General features: G+C 40.5%; 2 protein-coding genes across 2 annotated transcripts; both read right to left on the reverse strand.

The window, feature by feature from the left end:
• Nucleotides 1-124: 124 nt before the first annotated feature.
• Nucleotides 125-16,214, reverse strand: LOC138619001 (FYVE, RhoGEF and PH domain-containing protein 6-like). The gene is made up of 21 exons (XM_069695163.1): nucleotides 16,101-16,214; nucleotides 13,194-15,195; nucleotides 11,259-11,403; nucleotides 10,977-11,038; nucleotides 9,780-9,810; nucleotides 6,748-6,899; nucleotides 6,080-6,236; nucleotides 5,837-5,924; nucleotides 5,265-5,315; nucleotides 5,091-5,149; nucleotides 4,930-5,001; nucleotides 4,606-4,674; nucleotides 4,045-4,128; nucleotides 3,869-3,948; nucleotides 3,610-3,712; nucleotides 3,324-3,470; nucleotides 1,686-1,791; nucleotides 1,464-1,558; nucleotides 1,255-1,383; nucleotides 1,003-1,142; nucleotides 125-920 (listed from the first exon to the last, which is right to left on the reverse strand). Exons 1-21 carry the CDS (start codon nucleotides 16,111-16,113, stop codon nucleotides 884-886), a joined length of 3,822 nt encoding a protein of 1,273 aa, XP_069551264.1. The 5' UTR covers nucleotides 16,114-16,214; the 3' UTR covers nucleotides 125-883.
• Nucleotides 16,215-16,842: 628 nt separating this feature from the next.
• LOC138619006 (uncharacterized protein C3orf20-like) lies at nucleotides 16,843-26,156 on the reverse strand. Its single transcript, XM_069695169.1, has 16 exons — nucleotides 26,102-26,156; nucleotides 24,789-24,845; nucleotides 24,604-24,703; nucleotides 24,129-24,335; nucleotides 23,854-24,003; nucleotides 23,197-23,317; nucleotides 21,796-21,915; nucleotides 21,594-21,710; nucleotides 21,169-21,340; nucleotides 20,573-20,846; nucleotides 19,475-19,555; nucleotides 18,998-19,349; nucleotides 18,514-18,630; nucleotides 17,724-17,866; nucleotides 17,407-17,514; nucleotides 16,843-17,224 (listed from the first exon to the last, which is right to left on the reverse strand). Exons 1-16 carry the CDS (start codon nucleotides 26,154-26,156, stop codon nucleotides 17,119-17,121), a joined length of 2,280 nt encoding a protein of 759 aa, XP_069551270.1. The 3' UTR covers nucleotides 16,843-17,118.

The following is a 26,156-nucleotide window of genomic DNA, read 5'->3' on the forward strand; positions in this document are numbered from 1 at the left end:
GATTTACATAAAGAGTAACAAGTAATGAGTATTTATGGGATGATACATTTTCCCATTTGCTGTCTATTATGGTACATTCAATCATTTAAATGGGCAGCTAAAATTGACTGACAAAAAGCACAGTAAAACAAGTATTTATTACATTGACAGAATTGAAGTGGTAGAAATTTGATTCATGGGAGTTTGGTTGCATTTAATTTACAATAATCTCTATTTACAGTGCAAAACTCATTATGTTACAGTTATTCCAAAACAGTGAATTTACCCTCAATACACCAGTAAGTCTCAGGGTCAGAATCAAAGTTACAAAAACCCTTATTAATGTAAAGTGAAAGCTTCTTGAAAAGTGTACATTGTGTGTTCTATAACCAACATCTCAAGTGATAACAAAAAAAAAAATCCCCCAAAATCAAGAAACATCGACATGACTTGTTTTGACCTCTTAAAACTTCGAGTAAATGTGAATCAAAGTGTTGTGAAAGTATTCATTACAAATCTCGAGAAAATGGTCTTTTATTCAAAAATCGGTGCCATGTAGATCCAAGCAGGATACTAGAAAAATCAAAATGTAACAAAATCAAAGCGTAATTCTCAAGTTGTAGTCAAAACTACATAAATGCTGGTGAAAAAGATTCATGTTGACATACAAAAATAACATGGGTGTAACCCACCTCCACAGGAGGAGGGCTCTAAAAACTGTAAAAGCTAACTACAGTAAATCTGATAAACAAATAAAATTAAATATTAGATTTTGGTTTTCATTTCAATGCAACCAATATGGTGTCTCCAGATGCTTTTTGCAGAATTCAGAGAGCACTGAGGTAAAACATTTTCAGGCAAGGCTGAAAAGATGCACTGATCAGCTTCACACTGTCAACACATACTAAAGCACAGTGGCTTCTTTGAATGAGTTGATCCATCTGTTTAAAAACAAAGATTATTATTAGTATTACTGCAGTCACAACATACAACAATAAGAGGAATCTCTTTTTCTGACTGTACCTTTGGGCTGTTTGGACATTGTCAGCTTTAAAAACGTAGTAAAATGTGTTTTTGTGGTAGAGTTTAAACTGCAACTTCTCTGAAGAATCAACTTTCAACATGAACCCTAACAGGGGCTGACTCTCCAAGGCTGCAACATCCTGCATGGAGAAATGATAACAGACCAACGTTGGATGAATGTGAAGTCAATTCCCTTTGGTCCGATTATAATATGATACTGAGCTTTTACTGATACAAGCCAGAGGACCTTACCTCACTTGCAGCGTATGCGTACAGGACTTTGTCTTTGATGACAAACCACAGCCTCTTCCCCTGCTTTTTATTGCCCTTTGATCTCTGCAGATACCCACTCATGGATGAGTTGTCTGTGTTTGCTGTCACCTGAAACAAGTAAAACCCATCTGATGAGTTTTCAGATCAATATAACAATGAAATCTGGATCAGGACAAAGCATCAGCTACCTCTTTGAGGGCCGCAGGTATCTTCTTCTGCTTCCTGGAGAAAGCAAAGGCAGCTTTGCTTCCTGGGGACACAGTTGCTGAAAAGTCCCTCTCACCTGACAAACAGAAATATGCAGAGGTTGAAAACACAGAAAATGATGTGTCAGACTGACTTGTAAAAAATATGAGCATCAATGTGTTGGGATTAGATCGTGAACAGTGCTGGATAGAAGCCAGACTCACATTTCTGCTCCTGAAGAACGAGGAAACAGTGATCACACACTCGAGCTAACTGGTTCTTTAGATATTCAAGACGGTGTTTGTTGGAGGAACAAGACTGACACACCACCTGATGGGATGGTAAAACAAAAAATGCATTATCTTTTAAGTAAAATTAAAAAAATGTATTCTTTTACCAAAGTAATACCAATGTAATCCTCAGTCCAATTTTCATAGAAATACTGTAGTTTGACATTATGGATGATATGCTGATTTGAGATGATGTGAATGACAACACTACATGTCAGTACGCTATGGTGGCAAAACACAACAACAAAAATGAGCTGTCCTGAAGTACAAAACATATACAGTACAACAACAACAACAACAAAAGCCAAAACTCCCCAAAACCTGTGGTCCTGAGGTGCAAAACACAAAAACAAAAAGAAAACACAACCACAAACATGAGAAACCCTGAAGTGCAAAACACAAATACAGAAAGAGAAAACACAACAAAATTAAGGAGCAGTCCTGAAGTGTAACTTGCAGCCCAAACATTACGGAAATAGCGTCATCAGCTGGTCCGTCAACTTTAGCTCCGTTTCCGGAGGATTTCAGGCTGCAGCACCGAGATGGGAAAGCGACTGTTGCATCAGTATAACAATCACTTCAGCGGTATATCACTATGTACCGATCCCGAGTGGTATGTCACTCCTTTACCACCGATCGATGTGCCGAAAGCAAAAATTAAAGCTGGCCCTAGTTAACGGAGATCATGTTAGCCTAGCCACCATAGCCACTCCGACCAATCAATAACAGAAATTCCGTCACCACAATGTCTGAAACTTTATTAGTAAACATGATCTCACATCAGATAAAACTCAATGTTGCAGAAAATTAAACAGGCATATGCATGGCATCATATTCATTATTAACCATAGATACGAGGATGGATGAATAATTTCAGACTGCTGCTTGTGCGCGCGTACAGCACCGTGATAGGAGAGAGGTTTCCGCACTTTGTGCGAGCAGTAATCCAAATGCGTCGGTGATGTTTTATGCACCTAAAACTTAAGCTGTGGGCGCACATCGGAGTTTGTGAGAACTTCTTTCGGGAACAGAGCGAAGCAGCAGGGAGTCGTCCAGTGAGCAGAGGTGGTGGGGAGCTACGATTGTGTTGTTGTGGGCGAGAAACTTGTGCGTTATCGTTGCGCTGAGTGGGCGCATTGGAGAACCCAAGTGCCATTGCGCACGCAACTTCCTCAGACCGTCACAGTAGAGTTTGGGGGTGACCGCCTTGACTGTAGGAGATGAATTCGCGCTGCTCAGCCCCGCGAATGTCATAGAAAACCCACTTGGTTGTGCGCCATTTCCCGTTTTATTGCTGAGCTAAGCTAACTGCTTGGCTCCAGTTATTTACCGAAGAGATATTAGAGTTGCATTTATCTTCTTGTCCAACTCGCAGCAGGACAGTGAATTAGCATATTCCCCAAATTCAAACTATTCATTTCAACAATGTCTGTTTTTGAGTACAGGTTACAGGAAATCTTACTTTGTGTCATTTTTTTTTTTTTTTTTAATGAAAAATCTTTCTAAAATTACATTGGAGACATGAATGGAGACACTATTTAGTGAACATCTCAGCACTTTTTGTCACCTCACCTTTCCACACGCGCGGCAGTGATGTCTTCTCCACGTTAGGGTGAACTCACAGGTACAGATCATACACATGGTGGTCCGCGGGTCAGGGACCCATATCGGGGCTTTGGAACCCAAAGGAGCATCGTCACCACCATCCCCCAGTTCTACCTGGGTATACATAAGAAACACAGCAGTTATCAATCACTGCTAATATATACACTACAAACTAGGAGTGTTCGTACAAGTCACCCTAACATTGACTTAGACATTGTAAAAACATGAGGTGTAGTTTTCAAGGTTATTTGACCTCGTCTGGAGGCTTGCCAGATATAAAACTGATTTTCTTCCTGGTGTACTCAGTGATTGCTGTGGAAATGGCCTCCAGCCATTCATCTCGCTCTGTGGCCGAACTGCAAGAAGAGAAAAGAAAATATAACTACACAACAGCTACACAGTGTTCACAGATCTACGCATCAACAGGAAAACACCACTATGACATGAATTATAATAATGAAACAGCACATGTTCTTAAATTACAAAAATATATCTTTGTTTCTGATGACTACCTTGCAGAGAGAATGAAGGAGCGCTCCACACTCTCAATCTTCAGCTCACTGTGATAGGCGTCTTGACTTGGTTCGCTAACCTGTAATTATGTTCATCGTGTAGTGTAGACCTTATCTCTGGCGATAACATGAATGTGAAAGTATGAAAAGTGAAATGAAATAAGAGAAGTTCTCACCTTCATCCCAGCCAGTGACAGCATGTTGTTGAGCTTGTACTGGCCTGACTGGACAGGAGTAGTGTACAGCAAGGTGTCATTAAACTAAAGGACAAATGACAAAAAAAAAACCAAAGAAAAAAAAAACATTTTTTTTTATTCTGTTAAGACTTTCCATTCTGTTTGGTGTAATCCACTACAGAAGAGTTTGGAGTAAAATTAATAACATATTGACAAAAATAAATAGATTTCAAGATATTTTTGCTGTGATTTGGCTCAAAATACTTTGATGAGGGTCAACTGCAAAGTTTAAAGTCAAACATTCAATGGCTTGATCACCTTTGAGCCTTGATTTCACATACAAGAGTCTCTGGTCTTTAAGTTCCTTGCAGCAGCACAACAGGATGTATAACGAAATAATGTTTTACTTGGAAAAGGAAAACTTTCCTGACAGGCTTTACAGATGCAGTTTGGCGTAACTAAAGGTGGGAGAGTGCAGACTGTCTGAGGCAGATGGTACAGTTATTGTAGTTAATAAAAGCATGAAACATGAGAAAAGGAAGTGATAGATGTTTACTTTACCAGGAAGAACATTCGGGGCTGCATGACCTTCCTGGACAGCTTCATCAGGACACCCTCTTTGAGGAAGATCTGGAGCACAAAAATGTCATGAAAACTGAGAATCACTTTTTCTTATTTAATCTTATGAGCATAAGTGAGTTTATAATATCTGCGGGTATAAATACATAAAACAAATGAATTCATTTTATTATAAAATTATTTATTGGCACCTTTGAATTGAATGAAGTCATAATTGACATTTTTAGTAACACCTGTGCATTTCTTACCATGACAAGTCAAAATATCAGCAGTGAAAAATCAAATATAAAGTCTTTATGGCCTTACCCGCCCAGGCTGGACGATCTCATGGTGGCCGTTCAGTCGACACTGCACCTGAATCAGCTTCTGGAAGTTATCCTGAGACAAAATAAGTGGGGATCAGCATCCTGTCTGGAGCATTTTATTAACATGTTGAGAAAAGTTAAAGGTTATATTTTTTCTCTCACCCCTTGTTTCATGATGTCATTTGCATGATTGGCCACTTCTTTCACTATAGCAAGGGCAGCTGAGTGGATAAAAATGTAAAAAAAGGTACTCATCACATACATGACAGTTCATGTTTTCACTGACACCATCATGAAAATGTGTAGCATGCAGATGTAAAACGGACGTGGGTTTACCTTGCGTGTCCTTGTAGTCCTCTGAGTCTTCAGACAGGTTTTTCAGATAGTCTGAAACAAAATTACAAATATTTTGGATAAGGGGTCAAACTAATTTCACACTGGGTTTCAAGATCTCAGTCTTGAGTAGTAAATTCCTGGAATTATTCAGAACTACAATCCCGGATAAAAAAGGTCTCCAGGTACTTACATAATGCAATTATACAAGAGTGACGTGAGTAATATTTTGGCACAGAGCGATCAACCCTGATCCATTAGGATCATGAAACACTAAGCTTACTCATGTTAAAGCTCATGTTATGTCACCAAATCTGATTTGGGCCGCACTTCAAAAATCTTATTATATCAGGATTGAAGAGGCAAGAAAAAAATTCAAACTATTTTTGTTTATCTGGACACCAGAGGGCAGCATGATGCCTACAATGAGACGGCAAAGGTTGGTCAAACATGCTCAGTTTAGAAGCCCATAACTACAACGATTTAAATAAAGCTTGATGGTTACTAACAAAGAATGTGACAAGAAAATTATTTATTTACTAAATGCAGAGAAAATTACTCTTTCGTAGATGTACCTGTGAGCAGCAGCTGATACTGAGGAATCCTCTGGACAGGCTTCAGCAGATAATGCTTCAGGGCCAAGTTGGCACAGCGAGGACTGGCCTTAACAAAAATACGTCATTCATTTACCAATGAGACCGTTTTGAGGAACAAGCTCATATACACGTCCTCCACACATGCACAAACAATGAAACATCATTGACCCGAAGGACACACCCCCTCAGACAGAAAAAAACAGGTCGAGCAAGCATCTATACCTCAAATTTCCGTACTACGGCACCGAATGCCAGGTTCCTCTTAGTCTGCTCTACCAGTAGAGCCACATTCTTGTCGAACTCACGGATGTATGTGGAATACATCTTCAGGTAGGGCCCTTTCTTCAGGAAGATGTCTGCCAGCTGGGCATTCTCATCCCTGTAAAGTGGAATGAAATAAGCTTGGTCACCTTGATGTACAGAGAAATGCATGTGATGCTTTTGGAATTTTCAAAAATGTGGTCTTCTTCAGGTGAACAGAACATGGACATCACATTATGTCCATATGCGGTTATTGACCACAATGGTGTACATTAATATGCTACTTTAACAACCTCCACCGTTCAGGGAAGGTGTCAGAACTTGAGTGCATTATTTAGTTCCCATTTAGACACAAGAGCATTAGTTAGCTGGCACGGTCCAGTTCATCCCAAAAGTGTTAGATGGGGTGAAGATCAGTGCCGGCCAGTTAAGATTTCTTTTAAATGAAACCAAGGTGTGAAACCCACACCATGTAAAACAGCCCCAAACATTAAGTACAGAGAGGTACTGTGACAGGAGTTCAGGCATACATTTGGCCCTAAAGTAAAGGTGTATTAAGGCTCTTTGAGTCAGTAAAAGTGACAAATCCAGACAAACTTAAAAACACTCTTTGATCAATTGTTTTGTACCATTTGGCCACTCTCTGCTTCAGCTCTCTGAGCAGGTCTTGGTTGAGTTCATAAAGCTGTGGGAGATAGTAGAGGATCTGGTTGAGAAGACGCTCCTCAATCACGGGCTTCCCACTCTCACGGGATGCCTGAGCCACTGAATCACGGAAGTCCTGTAGGTCAGATACACCGATAGAGTCAAATGGTCAAAAAAGAAACTCGGACACAGAAAAGAGAGAATATGTCAATGTGTTGTAAATATGTTAAAATTTGTAGAAATAGACCAATCAGATAGCACTGTGTGTAACTGTCGACCAATCACTACTACTGCGTCCCTGTGTGAGGAGCATGGAGTAAGAGGTTTAAAAAACATAGAAGACATCCTTTGTTGTATTCTTTCTCATCCATAGAATAAAATCTCCGTGACACACAAATAGAGTTTCTGTTGGTTTGTGACTTTGTTTTTGGGTCCTTTGAACCTAAAAGTAAATATCAGTGTTAGCTGTGAGAGAAAGAAGAAAATTCACAACATTAATTGTCATACTGCAGTCATATGACCTTCACACAAACCTGACTCGCATTAAGCATTTTTAAATTTGCCACATACAATGAATCAGGCCTGAGGGTGCCGGTTCTGCTTCTCTTTCTGATGATGTGGAGTGTTTTTGGTGGTTTATAGAGACAAATGGCAAATAAAAGTGTTTGCTGACTGAGTTTCCAGTAGAGAGCTCCTGCGTTTATAACACATGTGATCTCTTCCTACTACAACAGCTGACTGAAGGGGGTGGACCATGTGGAAAATAATGTGTCTGGGTATTGGAAAAAATACGCACGTTTCATGAGACTGCAGACTGTCAGCAGGAAGTGAATATTTTTGATAAGAATTAAGCGGGGGAAGCAGGACTGACTCTTTCAGTTTGGTTGATACTCACGTTTTCATTATACAAAAACAATACACTTTCGACAATACAGTCGACATTTTAGAGACCAGGTTTTTACCTGACAGCAAAAGTACACAGAGCATAGCACAAGCACTTAGCTGGCTGAGTACCTGGCAGAGATGGAAATAATACAAAGTCACTTTAACATTGTGTTGAACTTTGCATGACTGTTCTTCATTACTGGACATCCTTCCTCTGCAGTCTACAGAGACCCAAACACTTCCTGTCTATGCTCTGTAGCAAGAAGTCATCAGTCATGACTCAGTCCTACTACGTTCTTGTTTTCCCCAAGCATCTGCTCATGTGACCCTACTCATCCTTTATTGTGAAAATAAAGACGTAAAAAGTATGACAATAATTTTTTCTTGAAATAAAGGGCATTCAGCTGGCACAAATGGGGCTCATATTGGTTTGTATGACAAAAGTATTTATCAGCCTCCATTGTATCAGATGTGTCTAAACCCTGTCAGTTGCTCACTTAAAATAACTCGGGCTTGTTCGTCTTTGTCTGTGTTTGATATACAGCAGGTCACCAGCTAAATAACATGCAGTGTAATCAAACAGTCCTGCAATAAATCCCACCTGTGTGAAGGTTACAATAGGTGTTTTATCATTTGTTTCCACCCAATTTACATACATGATGGGGAGGAAAAACAACAGAAACACCTCACTTACACAGTGCCATTCAATAACATCACCCACAGTTACCATAAAGCTGAATCAGCAATTTTCTGACAGTTGAATATTACAACCTTCACGAAGGTAAGAATTATAGCAGAAGTGTGGTATTAGACTGCATTCGTTTTATCTTGTTGTATCTAGTGAACCTACAGCTGTGTATTGTCTGAACGTTTCAACTGTCCTTCATCCATGCCAACACAACCCACTGTTGTGGTCATGATTAAATAAACTTGAAATTTGTGGAATAAAGTTGTTTTCATGAACTGTCTGTGTTTTAGCCACACTAGGCTGCAGGATGGCAGTGTTGGTCTGTCACTTTGGTCCAGACTGAGATACGTCAACCTCCATCAAAAGGATGGCTATAAAATGTACTTCCAGATATTCACAGTTCTCGGAGGATGAGTCCTGATGACTCTGATGATCCTGTGACTCTTCCTTCCTCTAACTGCATCACCATGATGTGACATCTGTGGCTTTGGGTCAAGTGTCTCAAGAACACGGTCATGAAATGTAGTGCATGCATTCATGTTGCCCACAGGATGAATTGTAAGTGTTATTAATTTTAGCAAACTTTTCATCTGTCACCAAAATCAGGTCGATATTTTAACTTGCTAAGTTCTTTGGTTTGTGAACAAATACCTGCAAACTAATGACAATCCCATCAGCTGTTCTTTGTAAATGTTAGCGTGTTAACCTGAGATTGTGAAGAACGTCATTATATCTGTTTAACATCAACAGATTAGCATTTTCATTATAAACATGTTAGCATGCTCACATTTGTTTTTCAGCTGAAAGTACAGCTGTTCAAAGTACAGCATCACAGAGCCACTGGCAGGGCTGTGGACTCTCCTCTAGGTTTAACTGTCCTTCAAGCTTCAAGGTGATTAAATTACTCAACAGATTAAATGCCTTTTTTCATTCCTTACATCATATGCAGAGTAATGAGAATGTGACTGCAGATTATGAGAGTGGTGGTTAAAAGTTGGTTTGAATTATACTGACAACAGACACTTCTGATACCATTTAAAGTGTTTTGTCATGTACAGTTGAGTCACAAACATTTTGAGAGGGGTAAATCAAAACAGACCATCAAATCCTTTTGGTGGCTTCAATTCATGACAGATTAAATTTCTCACAACACTGCGAGGAGACTCTGTTTAAACCCATTTGAGTGTTGTGTTACCATCACATTACACTATCGCTGAACGTCTGGAGAAAACCATGAGGAATGTGAGCTGTGCGAGCGAAACAGAGGGGAGTTATCCTGCTTGGGGTGTGCCTCGATGGCTAGCATAATCAAACACATATGGAGAATGTGGGCTCAGACAGTAGACACATACTAAATCAAACTTATACAGAGTAACAACAGCCTCTGCTCTTGGTTTTGGTTGAAGCAAATAACCCTAAAGAGTGACATGAGGGGGTACTTACAACATGCAGCAGCTTCAGGACATTAACAAACCTACAAGAACAAGAAAGGGAGAAAGAAATCAAAGTTATAATGAGCAAGTAAAGAGGCGCTTCTCCCATACGACAAAAGAACATGTATTCTCACTTACTTCTTGTGGTCCAGTTCTGAGATATCTGTGTCGACCCAATAAAGTGCGGGTGAATGGATTTTTGTCTGTTGTGCTTACAACATTAAAATATACATTTAAAATGTATAGTGACATGTTTATGCAAAAATTATGTCCTTTACATAATACGCAGATCTGTGTGATCTGTGCTGTTAGGTTTAATTTTGTATCAGAGTAATAGTCCTGGTGAAACCTGTTGATAGCAATGTACGTGGATTATCCAGAGCGATAGGAACAGTGTCTCTGGAAGAAGATGCCGGCGTTTTGATTTTAAATGTCCGTTTTTAATGTTGTTAGCACAACAAACAACACTCCTTTCATTTCAAACATACTAAATCTCAAAGACAGATGCTACTACAGATAGGTGACAAATTGAAGAACCTAAATGCTTGAATGATACAGTGAGGCGATCCTTTGGCTCCAATATGCTGTGCTGTGTGCATTTTGCTGGAAAGGTTTGGGTCAACTTGTCCCCTTAGAAGGAAGGGTCACTGCAAATCATCACCTTTATTCTGTGATGAAATCATTTCTATCTAAATGTGAGTGGTGGTTTCTTTCAGGATGACAGTGCCCACATCCATAGGGGCATGAGGGTTGTGAAAGGTTTGATGAGTATGGAAATTATATGAATCATATTCCATGGCCTTCGCAGTCAGACTTGGAGAATCAATAACAAGGTGCTCTAAAGCTGTTCTAGCAGCACGTTATGGTCCAACCCTTTACTAAGACACTTTATGTTGGTTTTTCCATAAAATTGTCCCGTGTGAAGATGCAAGGCAAAAAAAAAATACATATTTAAGATAGATAGATAGATAGATAGATAGATAGATAGATAGATAGATAGATAGATAGATAGATAGATAGATAGATAGATAGATAGATAGATAGATCTCTCTCTCTCTCTGTCTCTCTCTCTCTCTCTCTCATATATATATATATATATATATCTCTCTACATATATATATATATATATATATATATATATAATAAATATGTATTTTAATCCATTGAGTGAATCTTCACTTTAAGGGTGAAGAAAATGAAGACTTACACACTCTCAGAGCTCATGATTTCTGTGGCGATGTGGTGTATCTTGCTTTTCTTTGGTCCACTCTGTGTCCAACAAAAATTCAAAAACACATATATCACAATGCATTCAGGTAGAATTTCTATCAGGTACAGTATGTAGCTGATGTACACGATGTCAATGAAAAGACAAAAAGTTCTTCCCAATAGGACAAGACATTATTTTCTCTTGTAGGATGACTCTTGGTAATATTTCGGAGCACTTCGAAGGACTAGAATCATAAATCTAACAGTGTCTGCTCCTCACCGTACTGTCCTCTGGCTGCTCAGGGTCGCCTTTACTTGAGACGGAGCTGTTGTCATCCTCGTCCTCCTCATCTGAGGTGTTGGCCGCAATGTCATCTTCAAAGGAGGCCTCATTCACAAGAGCCACCTCTTCGTCGACTGAGCTCCTGTTAAAGGATCAGTTTGTTGCCAGCGGAGAGCAGGGACAGATGTCAGAGCATGAGCACAAGCACACTGAAGGCATTTATTAAAAAATACTGTGAATGCAGCAAATGATGACACATCTACAAACATAGCACATGACTAGTATAAACAGTGCAATACAGTGAGGATGCTTTTTTTTTTTTTTTATTTTTTATAGATGAGGAAACAGAAGAGGTTTAAACTTAAAACACCTGTCTCAGCACATAATCTGAAGAAGAATCTCGGTCAGGACAAGAGTATTACAAGATTTTCTGCTATGAACACAGGAAAGGGAGCATTTGACGCAGGCGGAAAAAAACATTTATGATAAGCATCATCTATGTTAAATACCACTACCTCTGGTCCAACGGCCTGCTCCGGGTCACAGAGTAGTAGTTTTGGATAAATGCTGCCAAGCCCAACAAAAGCTGAAGAGCTCCAAAACACACACACAAATCACTTATCATCACATTTTGTTAATTGAACTTTGCAGCTTTAAAACACTGCATAAACAAAAAGGAACCAAAGATGCACTGCATGTCTAAAATGCCACAATTCCCAGAGGGAGTTCTACATCTGCAACAACGGCACCTCCCTGAAACAAACTGCAGAAAAAGAAAAAGCCCAAGGCTAAAGAAGAACCGCAACAAGCTGGCGTCTGTGGATCGCACTGTGGCGTGTTTACAATGTTTTTGTCACTTAATCGTGACTGGTCTCAGTTAGTGAGCTGTTCAGCGTGTTTTTAACATATGATTGCTGCACAGTTTGGCCTGACACACTAAGCTGTGCGAGGCAGACTGTACAGTTACACAAACTGTAATCCTATTCATTTCCAAATGACTTCCACTCACTGCACATTCATGGCCCAACATAGGAATTCTTTGCATCAAAGGATTACCGCAAAAATTACTACCAAGAATGTACACATGAAAAAAAAAATACTTGAGCTAATTAAGCTCGACACTGACTGCTGTAGCCAAACTTTTAAAAAGGGTCAGTCCACCCAAATTACAAAAAGAAAAAATATCCACACAGATACGTAAGTAGCTGTGCAGATTGTTTTTTGATACTCGGTTTAAAACATTATGAAAATTCAACAGCAATGTCTCTTTTCTTCCCCTTAATTCACAGACTTCACTAACAGTTATATAAATACTATTTATTGGATAAAAATAGTTTCAATAAAAAAAAAATCTGTTGACAGCGTGCTCTAATGCAAAGTAACAGAAACACAGTTCCGGCTCTCTGAATATTTTAACATCAGAAATTTAATTCTATCAATTCTATTTATTACGGCAGCAGTTGATATTTCAGAACTCACACTTTTGGATGAACTGACCCTTCAGGAACTAAACCAGGTGGAGATTCAGTGCCCTCTTAGCCTCTGATAAAAACTCCAAAGCTGCAGTGCAATGATGGCAAACAGGGCGACACTGTGAGCATTTCTAGGTTAAAGGTTGCCTGGTGTCAGTGCGGCCTGTTGTGTGAAGTTTATATTTTAAACCTATAATCTGTTGTTTTAAATTACTGGGTCAATCCTCATTTCATCAACACCTGAAAGGCTGTGCAAGCACACATGCCAACATAGTTGTCAAACTCCCATGCCATAGAAGCTGCAGCAAAAGACACAATGTGATGTGGTTTTCTCCAAGCTTCCCTTTTTACAAGTGATGAGTCACTCAGGTGCTTTCCAGCACTGCTCTCAGAACAAAAAGGGCAAATAACAAATGTAGAGTAAATTAGGATCAAATGTACTGAGAGAAACGAGATCTACCTGTCACAGTCTGGAGGTGTCGGACACTGTTGGAGATCAGTGGTTTTCACCAGGGACATGTATGGATCCTGCTCCTCGTAAATGCCCTCGTCATTACACAGCGAGGTCTGCGAGATGGCAGCCTGTAAGAACGAGGGCGTAGGAGACGGCGCTGCCTTTTCCACATGCACATTCATGTAGTCTGATATCTCCTCATAGACAGGGATGTTCTCGTAGTGGAGAGGTTGTTTGAGTCCAGGAGAAAACTCCTCCGTGTCCACGCTTTGCTCCACTCCAATCAGCGGGCAGGAGAATTTACGTTGAGTGCTGACATGCTCAGGGAAGTTTTGACATTCATCTTGTCCTTTATCCTTCGCAGTGGAGTCTGGGCTCTGGCCTCCTTTTACTGGCTTGGGTAACATCTTCACTGAGAGCTTCAAGTCCAGTATTTTTTGGAAAGAGTTCCTCCTCTTTGCATCAGAGCAGATGAGGTCAGCTGCAGAGAAGGACTTTGCTTTCGGTTTGCTCAGGCTGGAGCGAGAAGGTTTGGTGATTCCAGCCGGTAAAAGGTTCCTGCTTGGCTTCTGGTTTGTAGGCAAAGGCAGCTCCCTCATAGTTCTCTGGTTCAAAACGCAGTCTTGTAAATCATGGACCTGCCTTTTCTCATGATCTCCTGATTTCCCCACTTCGCTCTCCTCGGAAGATTCCTTCTGAATCAGTGCCATTGGGTATCTCTTGGGCTTTTTTGGAGTGACTTTAACCATCCGATTCTCCTCTGCTTCCACAGCGACGGCTAAAGGCTGGCTGAACTCCGGCTGACTGAGTGAACTGCCAGGAGGGCGATGTGTGAGGTCGCTGTTGCCTGGCTCCTGATCATCTGCTCCTTCCTTCTGCATCTCTTCATCGTCCTTGTCAACCGACATCTCCATTTCATAAATGCTGCAGTCCCAGCCCAGGTCTTCCTCCTCCATGTCCTTTGGCAGTGTTTGAGGAGCAGAGGTTGGTGCTCTCTCGGGTTCAGAGAGAAAAGGCTTTTTCCTGGGCGGAGGTGCTGGCGGGGCACACGCTCTTCTTGCAGACAGAAACATTGGCTGCTTGTTTTCTTTAACAGGTACACTGACAGACAGTGATGAGCTGCCCTTCCCCTCTGATGACACCTTCACCTCTTTGACGTTTATTTCCCTCCCTTCCTGGCTCGCAGTCTCGTCCCTCTCCTTCTCCACCTTTTCCTGGTGGGTCAGAACAGCTGTCCTGGGCTTCCGTCGTACAGGAACAGGGACGGGCTTCCTAGGGGCTGCTGGGACTGCTGTGGGTTGTAACACACTGGTTTGTTCTGAGCCAAGAGCATCTTCCTCTGGTCTTTGTCCAGGTGCGCTCTGAGGTATTACGTTAGCATTTGCCTCATCGCTCCAAGTTCTGTGAGGAAGAGACAGCCTAGCAGTCACCTCAGGACTGGAGGTATCAGTGTTGAATTCTTTGTCTGCAGTAGGTGTCTCCTGGAGACGTCTATGGTTAGAGAGGTGGGTATTCGTGGAAGAAGTGATCATCTCTTGGCTCTTAGCATTGTCTGTTTTCCCCCTGCTGTTATTCAGCGCGCCTCGAGATGTAGGGACAGTCTTTCTGTTTTCCTCAGTTTTGCCCTTGTGCAACGTTTTAATGTCTTTCTCCATTTCGTCTCTGATTGTGTTCCTGATGCACGTGCAGTTTTCTTGGCTACACAGGCAAATGGGAATAATATAATCCCAGTCAGGTTTTTTGTTGTCTTGCCGTTTTCCATTCTGGGAGTGAAGAGGGGTTTCTGATACAGACGGATGGTGCAGGCTCTTTGAAATGAGTGGCTTGGACTCCACAGCAGTAGTGAGTTTGGAAAGGCAGGGTTTGGGGGCTAGTACTGGTTTAACCTTCCTCTGTGTGCCAGGAGACGGGTGCGAGAGGATTTCTCTTATGGGGAAGGAGGGAGACAGTCCTGGCCTCTGGTGCTGGGCCAGCTTTGGTTTAGGAGCCACAGGTGGCTTGTGCATGCCTGGGGAGAGATATTTGGAATTAAGTTACTTCCTCTGAATCAGAGTCTTACTCACGTGCTAGAAAACAGTGACAGGTCTCAAAAAGGAAAACGATTATGGCTCTAATCTGACACCATGAAAGAGGCATGTTCTAAATGTCCACACGGTATATTTGGTGTATTTCCAGCTGTCCGGCAGATGTTGCCCTAATGGAAGTTCACTCTTTAAATCTACTTTGTGGCACTGATCCTAACCTAGTGAAAGCTTAATGTGCAACTGCTGTAAAGCAGTAACCCCACCCCGAGGGGGGTTCAAATATCACATGGGTTTTGTTTGCCACTCAACACAGCAGCACAGTAATCTGGCTAATTGGCCCATGTCAACAGGCAGAGGAGGAGGAGGAGCAGATGGGCGATGAAGAGTGGGAGATAAGTGAAGGAGGAGGTGCAGGGGGGTGGACAAGAGACCCGTAAACTAGTACATCTGGCTGAACTAGTGTCCTACAAATTTCTTTGGGGGACAAAACAGCGACATGCCAACCGGGCTCAGGGAGCCACAGTTTGATCAGCTGACAGTGAATAATTCTCAAAAGAATCTATAAAAAAAATAAATCTGGTGGACTTTAATCTGGAGATATGCTACATATCTGAATACACATGTTTTTGGAAATATAATAACAGTCCGTTTGATCTGTTTTGTTGCTTATATTTTATTATTTGCCAATTAGCATTAACTAATCACCCTACACTGTTTACATCTCATCCGATGGATTCTTTATCTGCACAGTTATAAGTAAATAAAGTCAGGAAAAAATAAATACATGATTCTGGATCATTTCAGATTTAATAATCTGGTCAGTAGAAACAAGACACTTTCAAATCGTTAACCAGAGCAGTTAAAGAGTAACGAGAAGCCAGCCACTTACCTGAGTTCATCATCGCTTCCCTCACTTGGCCTTTGTTTCGACGGTCCTTATAAATCAGTGCAGCAGAAACAAAACCTTCATGTCCGGATGTACCGCGCGCTGTCGACTAAACAAACAAATTATCTGTCAGAAATCGACATTTTCGTTGTTTCTGTTCGAGCAACACTTGACGCAAAGAAGTTACTCTGACTGGAGCCGCACCGGAGCTGCTGCTGCCTGCGACATGAGCCAATGAGCTTCCGTTTTGTTTCCGCAAACAATCCACTAGAGGTCCTCAGCAGCCGCAAAACAGCCAGAACCAATTCAAACAAAAGTTTGTTTCAAGTTATAGTGTCTGACATTTAAGAAAAGATCCTGAATAATGATATCGTAGTATCCCTTTGTAAACTACAAAATACTCCACATAAGATCAACAATAAGACTTTATGATTGCTCATCGCTGCACAGGGATTTTCCACACACATATCTTTCCACATACATCATCGTTTCTAATGTTAACAACACCAGTATGACTAAGAAGACAGAAATATGATTGGAAGCCAGCAGCTATTTTATAAGCCATATTTAAAGCAGAGGAACTAAAACTAAAAAAAAAATCAGCAGTTTTCATCATGCTGTACTTCATCACTGGTTTTATCAATTGCTCATCATTACTGGAACAATTTTGGCAAACAGGAAGAAAGCGAGATGAACAGCAGCTTGCTGTGAGTCTGAAAGAAAACAGAAAACAAAGTGCTGGATAGTTTGTTGTTTTTATTAAATACTAATTTAAAATATTCCAACCTCTAATGAAAAGTTCATTATTTAGAGAACACTAAAACATCAGGAGTCACTGATAATCTCTGAGAGCTGTCAGTATACTCTTTACTGTCAACACTTGAAAATGATTTTACATCTCAGTTACAGATTAGATCGATCAGTAACCTGCACAGACATCTGCAGTTTGATTACACATTAAACTGAGCACTGTGGAGACTTTGGATACTGATACAAATGTAATGCTTTCACTGAAGCATCGTCAGTGTGTGATAACGGGGACAGGAGGAGATGTAGGAGTTTTTCTTGGTTTGGTAGAAAAGTCTATCTGTTGTTGGAGCGATGCTTCAGGAATTTGACTGTTTTGCCTGGTCAGGGAGAAGACAGATATTTATTGTCATGTATCAAGGGGGAAAATCAAATATGGCAGAAATGTATGAGAACACAACACGTAAATTATAGAAAGACCCATCAAGTTACATTTTAGTTCATTTGCTTACACAGAGAAATGAATAAGCAGGAATTTAACTTAAAATATGAAGTCACACACTTTGCTTTGGTTGTTTCCTTTTCCTCTGAGGCAATCGGTGTGATGTCATCTCCTGTTGCGTCTGATGAGCTGTGTACATTTGTGAATGTGGACACATTCACAGCAATACTAAACATAATGGACAGAAAACCATCAACACAATTACATTTCATTAAATCAACTTCTTTATGCCTGACATTTTTTTTTTTGTAGTTAACAGTTTTTTTTTTTAATTTTGTTTATTTGTTCCAGTTCACAATAACGGGTAAGTAATGAGAGTCGATTACAGTAATGATGCAGTTAAATCAGATTAGAGGGGATGGATGGTGCAGTAGTACCTGAACTTGTAGTCTGAAACGAGACTCAGACCTAATCTGTAGTCGGCCCTGGTTCTGGAGATTTGCTTTTGAAGGTCCCTGGCTGAGCAGCTGTGACCGCTGAGTATGTAATCCACAAACAGCAGCTTCCCTCGGATGTACATCTAATCACATTAACAAAGAAAATGTACATGATGTGTGCAGTAATGGATTAAAACACCACAGCAGTCACAGGCTGCTGTAATTTTTCCTGTCATACCTAAAATGGTTTAAACCACGTATTCTTAGATGACAGAGAAGTGGTTTACACAATAATGTTGCTTCTTTGATTTTACAATATAAGTGACATCAGTCATGAGGTGATTTTCACAAAAGAGGATATTTCAATGTGCAGAAAGCATCCTGTCAGTCATTATGTTTCTGACTAAGACCTCTAAGACTAAAGTATCTAAGTACTAATGCTCTTTCATGTCACAATGATTCCAGACATTTCATTTTGAATTATGGACTGAAGGGTGGATTTTTATCTTACAGCAAAAATCACTGGAACAGCTGTCATGACTTTGGGCTAAAAATTAGAGGTCCCTTTTGTAATTAAGAGGCTTCATCCCTCATTGCTTGTCAGCCAACAGTACTTTTATAATAAATGGGGGGGGGGCTCTTGGAAAGGACAACACTTCTCCACAGCCCCCACTACCATCACCTCCTCTGTCTCATACAAGCACTGCTGCTGCCACCCAGTGGGAGCCGTGAAGACATGCACTGTGCAGGAGACGCTGCCTTTGGCCAACGCTGCAGTGGGTTTACTGACCAGGACCATCCCAGGAGCAGCATTGTGCCGCTGCTGCAGCAGGCTGATATGGAGTCCGTAGCTGGCCTTCACTGTTGACATCTGATATCTCACCAGGCGAAACGAGTCCATCTGGCACTGGATGAACAAAAATTACCTATTACTGACTTTTCAGTAAAATAAATAACATCTTGCTGACTGATGGATATCACTGACCCTTTGTTTACTATGAAACACTGCTTTGTCCTTGAAAAATGTGCATTAGAATCAGTACATTTCCTGCACATTTCGTTACTAATTGAACTGAATGTTAGTTTATCTACATTGATGCACCTCAGTGGTGGTGCACGCACTGCATATCAGAGACTTGGCTGGTAATGTATGTGTATAATGATGTATATGTCATATCCACAGTGTAAACAAAATAACAGAAATTGTTGCTTAATGTACTGTAAGGTGTTTCAGTTATTTTGTCTATCCCCTGTTTGTAGGACAGGATTCACACCTGAGTGCACGGCATGGTTCTGTGCTTGTTCCTCTTCTCGTAAAGATCCTCCAGCGGGTCCTTGCTGGGCACTGTGTGTGTGTAGACAGGGTTGCATGGCTGAGTCACACACACCACAAGGATCTGTTGACTGTGTGGAGGCTGGCCCATAATGAAGGCATCGTACTCCAGGTCTGTCACCGTTGGCATCAGTGTAGCGCTGCAGCAGCACCTCTTCTGCCGCCCCTCCCCCTGCAGGACAGCTCTCAGCAGAGCAGGGCACACTGTGAGGGGGATGGAGGGAGTGAGCGGCGCCACAGCTGGACTGGCGGTGGACGTCTCTGACTCTGGACTGTTTAGAAGAATCACTGACCTGGGTGATAGTGAAGCTGTCATTGTAAATAAGGCTCCTAAAACCTGCAGTAAATGTCATTTTCTACACAATAACACATGAATGACTTGTAATGTTTGTGCCTGTCAGTGATAGAAGAGTCTTACTCCGGTTTGATGTTGCCATAAATCTGCAGGGGTCCTATCAGCGTGACGAGCTGATCCTTCTTTCCTTTCATTTTATATGCCCTGGCAACAAACGGGTTAAAACTGTGAAATGGTAATTTATTATGCCATACATAATGCAACATACATGTAGTCAGAGTGTTACAGTGCTAAAGCACTTGAAACTGATCAATAAACAGTGTGTTTCTGTCACTATCACAAAATCAATCACTGGCTTCTGTTTAAAGAAGACACACAGGTGCACTCGCTTACATGCACTTACTTCTAAATACTCAATGTCATTATTTGATGTTTTCAGCAGTATATTAGAAGATTATTCAATTTTCACAGAGCACTTCACACCATGAACTGTGTATATTAATGAGTAGTTTGCAGAGTTAGCATTTTAGTTTGATGACATTGGAGGACTCAGCAAAGAAGATTAAAAAACACATGATCCTACACTTCCCATAATGCAGCTCAATAGTGTCTTTTGCTTGTATCTTCCTGCCTGGTAAACACTTATGTAGGAGTGAAACATTTGAGTAAAATATCAAATTGTAATTCTTCAAACCAATATTGTGATTCAAATTTGTTTTGTACATGAAACTGCTTAAAAGTATTTATTTCTTACAAAACCCAATCACTATTGTATCTTGTTTCTAAATAAATAGATTAAATTAAGGGAACAGTTGCTTCTAATTTGGGTCCTCGGATGAATCCAACAGTCGCAGACTAAACTTTTTCACACTTTACAGCTTATTAAGACTCTTTTAATTGTGTGTGTTGATCTGTGAAATATGAAAATGCCTCTCAAATTCCAATTTCAGTATAACAACAATTAATCTTTCATCTCTACATTCATGTCGTTTAAAGTTTACACACTCAGTTTGTGACGCAGGTTTTCTGTTAAAAGTTTGTTGTTTCTCTGTCTTCACTGAGATAACCTTGATGACATCAATATAACATCATCAGGGTAAGGCACTTGACAAATGTCCTTCAGACACACAAAAGACGCATTACGTTTTTTTTTTTACAGAGTGTAACATTTTCCATCATTAGGTCAAACATCTCGGTCCTACTGTATATGGTAGTGTGCACCTTGGTATCTTGATAAGGGAGTCCCCGCGTCTTTCTGCAGGTGGTGACAGGTGTTTTTGATGTTTCTGAACCTTATTCCTGCCCTTCTCTGGCTGGACTGGTTTAGCATCTGCTTGTTCAGGTGGTTTCAGAGAGGGCAGAGCGGCTGGCTGTTTCAGAGAGGGCAGAGCGGCTGGCTGTTTCAGAGAGGGCAGAGCGGCTGACTGTACATCTCTTCTCACCCTGGTCCTCAGTGGGGCCTCTGGAATCTGCTCCGTGTCAGGACACTTGATACCTGAAGGAGAGGAAGAGGTCACTCAGAAACGCACACAGATACCAAGTTACACGAGTGACCGTGAACTAGATCCTGATGGAACTATTCAATAATGTTGAGTTTGCAAGATGAGGTGATACTGTAAGTTTTTGCTTTGAACAACTCTAAACAGCCCTACTCAGTCAGATTGGCTCAGTGTTCCTTGAATTTGCTCTGTTTACTCCATAATGTATATCACACCCAACTGTAGCAGTTTTATGAAAGATAAGAAGAGTGTGCTCACGTTACAAATTTCAGAAAAACTAGAGAGGCTGTGTTCACAAAACTCTCAGCTGATACGTACCGATGGCCACACGATAATAGTCCAACCAGTCCTCCACGATGGTTCGGACTCTTTGCTGAAGCCTCCTGAGCTCCCTGCTCACATGCCCTCCTCTTTTCCACAGTGCTGACAGCGCCTCTGGCCCCTCCACCTCTGTGAACTTCTTGGGGACCTCCTGGGAGCACACAGACACCTGCCATACAGCGCCACGCGCATGGTAGATTATATTATAAAGAAAAACTTTTTGCAAGCTGTTAGTGACTCACTTAATGCATCTACAGAACCTCTACAGGCTATGGTAGAAATCAAAGTTATGATGCAGCATGTAATACATTGGTGAAGCACTCATGATGTGCTGCTCTTTTGATATTCAGGTCTTTCAACTCCATCAGTTCATTTAATTCCTCCACTCAGGTTCCTTCATACGCTCATTAAAAGTGTCTTACAGGTGTTAGTGTCAGGTTCCGCATGTTCTCCAGGACCCCAGGACTCGTTGTCGTCCTCTTCGCCGGCCGGGGTTTTTCAATAGCATCGGAGGTAAACTTTCTGTCACTCTGCAAACACTGCAAATAATAGATATTGCAGATAACAATTGTTTACAAGTGTGTTTGTGTCTTTTGTCATTTTACCAGATAATTATAACCTTACCCTTTCCTTTAATTGGTTAGACAGAGAGGAAAGTGGAAGTTGAACACTTTCATTGTCACATCTGAAGCTGAGCATTGCAGACATGGCGCTGAACAGCCTCACGAAGATCTGATCTGACAACTGCAGAAGACAAAAAAATATTTACTGATTATTTCAAAATGAAAACAACGAACAACAGTAAACTGGCACATGTATTAAATTCACCCAGCTACTCTGCATGATTATACCCCCATTTCAAAACAAACCAGCTCAGCAGCCAAAATGAAATGTGAGTGTCTTTGTCCTGTCAGAGACTGTTAGTGTTAGTTCTTCAGTAGGTCAAGCATCATAGCTATGATTTATTTTGTTCTTCAGGCTCGGTGCTTCAGCATATTCAATTTGAAATAAAATAACACTACTGCATATATATATTTAAGTGCCAAGGTTTACTTCAATTATGAAGGGACTGCCAGGGAGATATAGTCTTTTTGACATTAGACCTTTTCGATATAAAATGTGATTGCTTCATCATTTTATCCTATTAGACAGTAGTGTGAAATATCACAATTTCCATATGAATTACTCATTTATGGCCACAAATGTGCTTTGTGAGATCACAGCGACCTTTGACCTTTTACCACCAAAACCTAATCACTTCACCTGTTTGTGCTGAATTTAAAGAAATTGGCTCAAGAGATGTGAGGCGGCGGTATGGAGGCATGATAAAGGAACAGCTCATGAGTCAAACCATATGTTTTCATCTGTCAAACATGGTGCTGGTTCTGTTATCGCTTGGGCATGCATGCCTGCTGGTGGATTTATTGATGATTTCACTGCTGACAGAAGCAGAGGAATAAATGCAGAGATATACAAGAGCTGCTCAGATTCAGCCGAATGCATCAGAATTCATTGGACAACATTTTATCATTCAGCAGGACAACGATCCTAAACATACGGCTAAAACAACAAAAGAGCTTTTCAGGGTAAAGAGGTGCAACATCTTCAAGTCACTCATCTGATCTCAATCTGACTGAGTTGCAGCCAATCTGCTGAAGACCGTACTAAAGACAGAGAGACCTCACAACAAGCAAGAGCTGCAGTGATGGCCTGGGAGAGCATCACCAGGGATCCAACACTAACAATTTTCCATACAATATTAATTATGATTTTGTTTGACTTCATGTAAACCTGTCCAATTACTTTTGAATTCTGGGCAATCTGTGTTCAAAGCACACCGTTATTATATGTTGATGTCAACCCTCTAAATTAAGCACTGTTTAAGTGCTATGTGTAGTATTATGTATGTAGTTTATGGCACAAAGAGAATAGACGCCATTTGTACAACTATAAAAATGACATTGTTAAAAACAGGCTGCAATATTCTCAAAAGTTTCCATTGTAGCACTGTGGTTACAAATTCACCTGAATATCGATCTTCCCCCTCAGCATGCAATCTGTCTGCCAGCTCCACTCCTCAGTTATGTTCCCGTAATGATCACACATGAATCCACCATCCTGGTCCCACACTGCTGTGATGGCAGAGCTGGAGGAACAGATAAGGAATAATTACATTTCATAAATCATAAAAGTGGTGACACATACAAGATGTATTATTATAGCATGTGTTAATATGGACAGACTATTAAAGGGAACATTTCAACATTATGAGGAATATCTTTTTCTTTTTTCTTTGTGGAATTGACATGACAAGAATGTCATCAATCTTGTCTTGTGCATAGGAAAGGTACTGCAGTTATTTAGTACCCCACTTACATTGAGTTGGGGGACTCACAAGAGACAGATTGCCTTAAAATAATTTCTAAATTGAAGTATCAGGGCAAGAAATATCATGACTTTCAAGCTCCCAATTTGGATCAAGTTACAAAAAAAGAGGATCCAGCTATAATGAGGATAGAGATGATCTGCTTTTTCAAATGAGATCTCCCTTGAGAGCCACAGAAGACACAGTACACCTGTTTTCGCAGCACACCGGGTAGTAAAGAGTAAACTGAATGTCATGTGTACAAGTGGTGGAATGCACCTTTAATTTGTATTCTCACATACCGGCACTGAACTCACCTAAGAGGGTGTGTCACAGCCCCGTGCCCAAACGCTGTGATAGTCGCCAAGACGACGGGACACTCTGCGTCACTGAACACGTTGGTATAAAAGCCTCCACAGGTCAGACCTGAGTGACTCTGGCAGACTGCCATGCAACCGGACGGGTAGCTGAAAGGGTCAAAGGTCAAAAGGTCAGCTGCAGAGCCACATCCTCCACGGGCCATATGGGGCCTTTGCTTCTTGAACAACTACTATAGAATTATTTATGAATAAAGATAATGAGAGAAGGATACTATATGAATGAGGAGCCATCGTTGAGCCTGTAGTGCAGCTTCTGCTGGACTGGCTTCTGCAGCCTCACTTCTGGTATGTGGGGCATCCCGTTGACTAAACTGATGGACTGATCCTTGTTTCCTCGATCTTTCAGTTTAGCCTTCACATCAGTGTAGTGACGGAGTATGAGGGGTTTGTTCAGGTCCTGCTTTTTTGTTTGCAGCTTTCTATGTGAAGACAAAATCCTTCATTATGGTTAAAAACTAACACGCAACTGAAGATTAGCAGTTAGAAGAGTTACACTGCAAATGAAACATAAAAAAAAAATGTAGTCCCTAATGACTAAATGTTAAATACAATTATACTTATCAAGACATTTCAATTAAAGCCACAAATGTCCAGAAGAATGAGATGATCAGAGAGGAAAGTTTGAAAAGTAACCCCTCGTTAGACACCCTACGGTTATAAATGTAGAGGCTGAAGTTAACAACGCACTCAGGATTTCTTGCTGCCTGCAGTCGCTTCACCACCCACTGACACAAACAGATCCATTGAGGCTCATCATAGGGGGGGTTCTTTGTCTGAATGATCCAACCTGGACACAAATCACATGCAGCTAAAGCAGCAGAGGCACGGCGGGGACAGAGTCATTAACACAATACTGCAGCTCCATGTCATACCTGGAGCATTACGGCTGCCCGAAAACATGGACAAACTGGATGTGGCAGAATTGTGAGCTGTTGGGGAGCAGAAGCAGGGAACATTACATCACCTGGGGTACTATATTTATTCAATCTCTCTGGACTATACTGACATCATGTACGCCACTAACAATGATCTGAACAAATTCAATAGCTCCGTCACCCATAAACAGACAGTAGTATCTCTTGCACTACTACATTGTCCGACCTGGTAAACCAATCCTCTCACTTCCACAAGCTTGCAACCAAAGCTGTCCTCAAATTCAGTCTCAAAAGTTCATGAGAAAGGACCTTATCATTCTCATTACTTTGATGGTTACTGCCTCCTACCTGCCTTAACTCTGACATATATGGGACACCCATACAACACCAGCATTTACTTTTGATGCCCACTTCATGAACTGTTTGAGTAGTAACTGATGTAATGTTCTTATAGATTATTGACATATATGTTAAAACTATTTTGAGGTTGCAGATTGTGGAAATGTCCTTTTCTACATCTTCTTTAACAAACTCTTTTTAAATATTTTTTGTGTTAACATTTACAACCTGATGGATTAAAACAATCTTTATTAATTACTTGGTAATATCATTCAGTGTCTGCCTGATAGCTTATAAATCTAGTTTAATGACTTAGTTTCCAATAACCCAGTTAAATGTGGCTTTGTCATATTCTTGTAAACCATAAAGTCTGCAGTTGTTAATAAATCAATATATTGATTTTGTTGCAGATGCTGTATTCCGGTTGTACTTCTTCCCGTATAATTACTGATTGATTTAATGAAAGCTAAAAAAAATAAAAAGTTATGCATGCGGAGTAAACCCCACCCAATTGGGCAAAAGTTGTCCTTATTTGTAGAAAATTATTCCTACATTAATAATGATTTGTCATTTATTAATATCCATTAGTTACAACATATATACCTTTACATGAAGTCTGCAATTCAATACTTTTTCATGTCAAGAAACAAAATAAATAAAAAAAAAAATAAAAAAAAAAAATAGATGAAAAGTTTGGCATGATAAAAATATAAAATCCTCATGATAAGTCAAAATGATGAGATACTAAGTCAGTCAAACTATCATTTTGGTGGCTCAAAATTTGGATGTAGAGATAAGTATAAGTCAAAAGTAATAATATTAGAGGGGAAAAAGTCACACCTCTCATTATGTGGACTCAGTATGTCACATTTTAGACCAATAGTGAGAATTTGGACATTTTAATTTCTCTGTTTTTCTTTTCTTGGCATTAAATGTGCTTCCATAGAAATGGTGGGTTGGATCGCATTTACCTCTGTTTTGTTCGGGCTTTTTCACACGTGGGTTTGATCTAACTTCTGGTTTCAT

Source organism: Brachyistius frenatus, unplaced genomic scaffold (assembly GCF_029030835.1).
Source record: "Brachyistius frenatus isolate BFR_SWC_R1_liver_20210118 unplaced genomic scaffold, ASM2903083v1 Contig_19, whole genome shotgun sequence".
In the NCBI taxonomy this organism is placed as follows: Eukaryota; Metazoa; Chordata; class Actinopteri; family Embiotocidae; genus Brachyistius; species Brachyistius frenatus.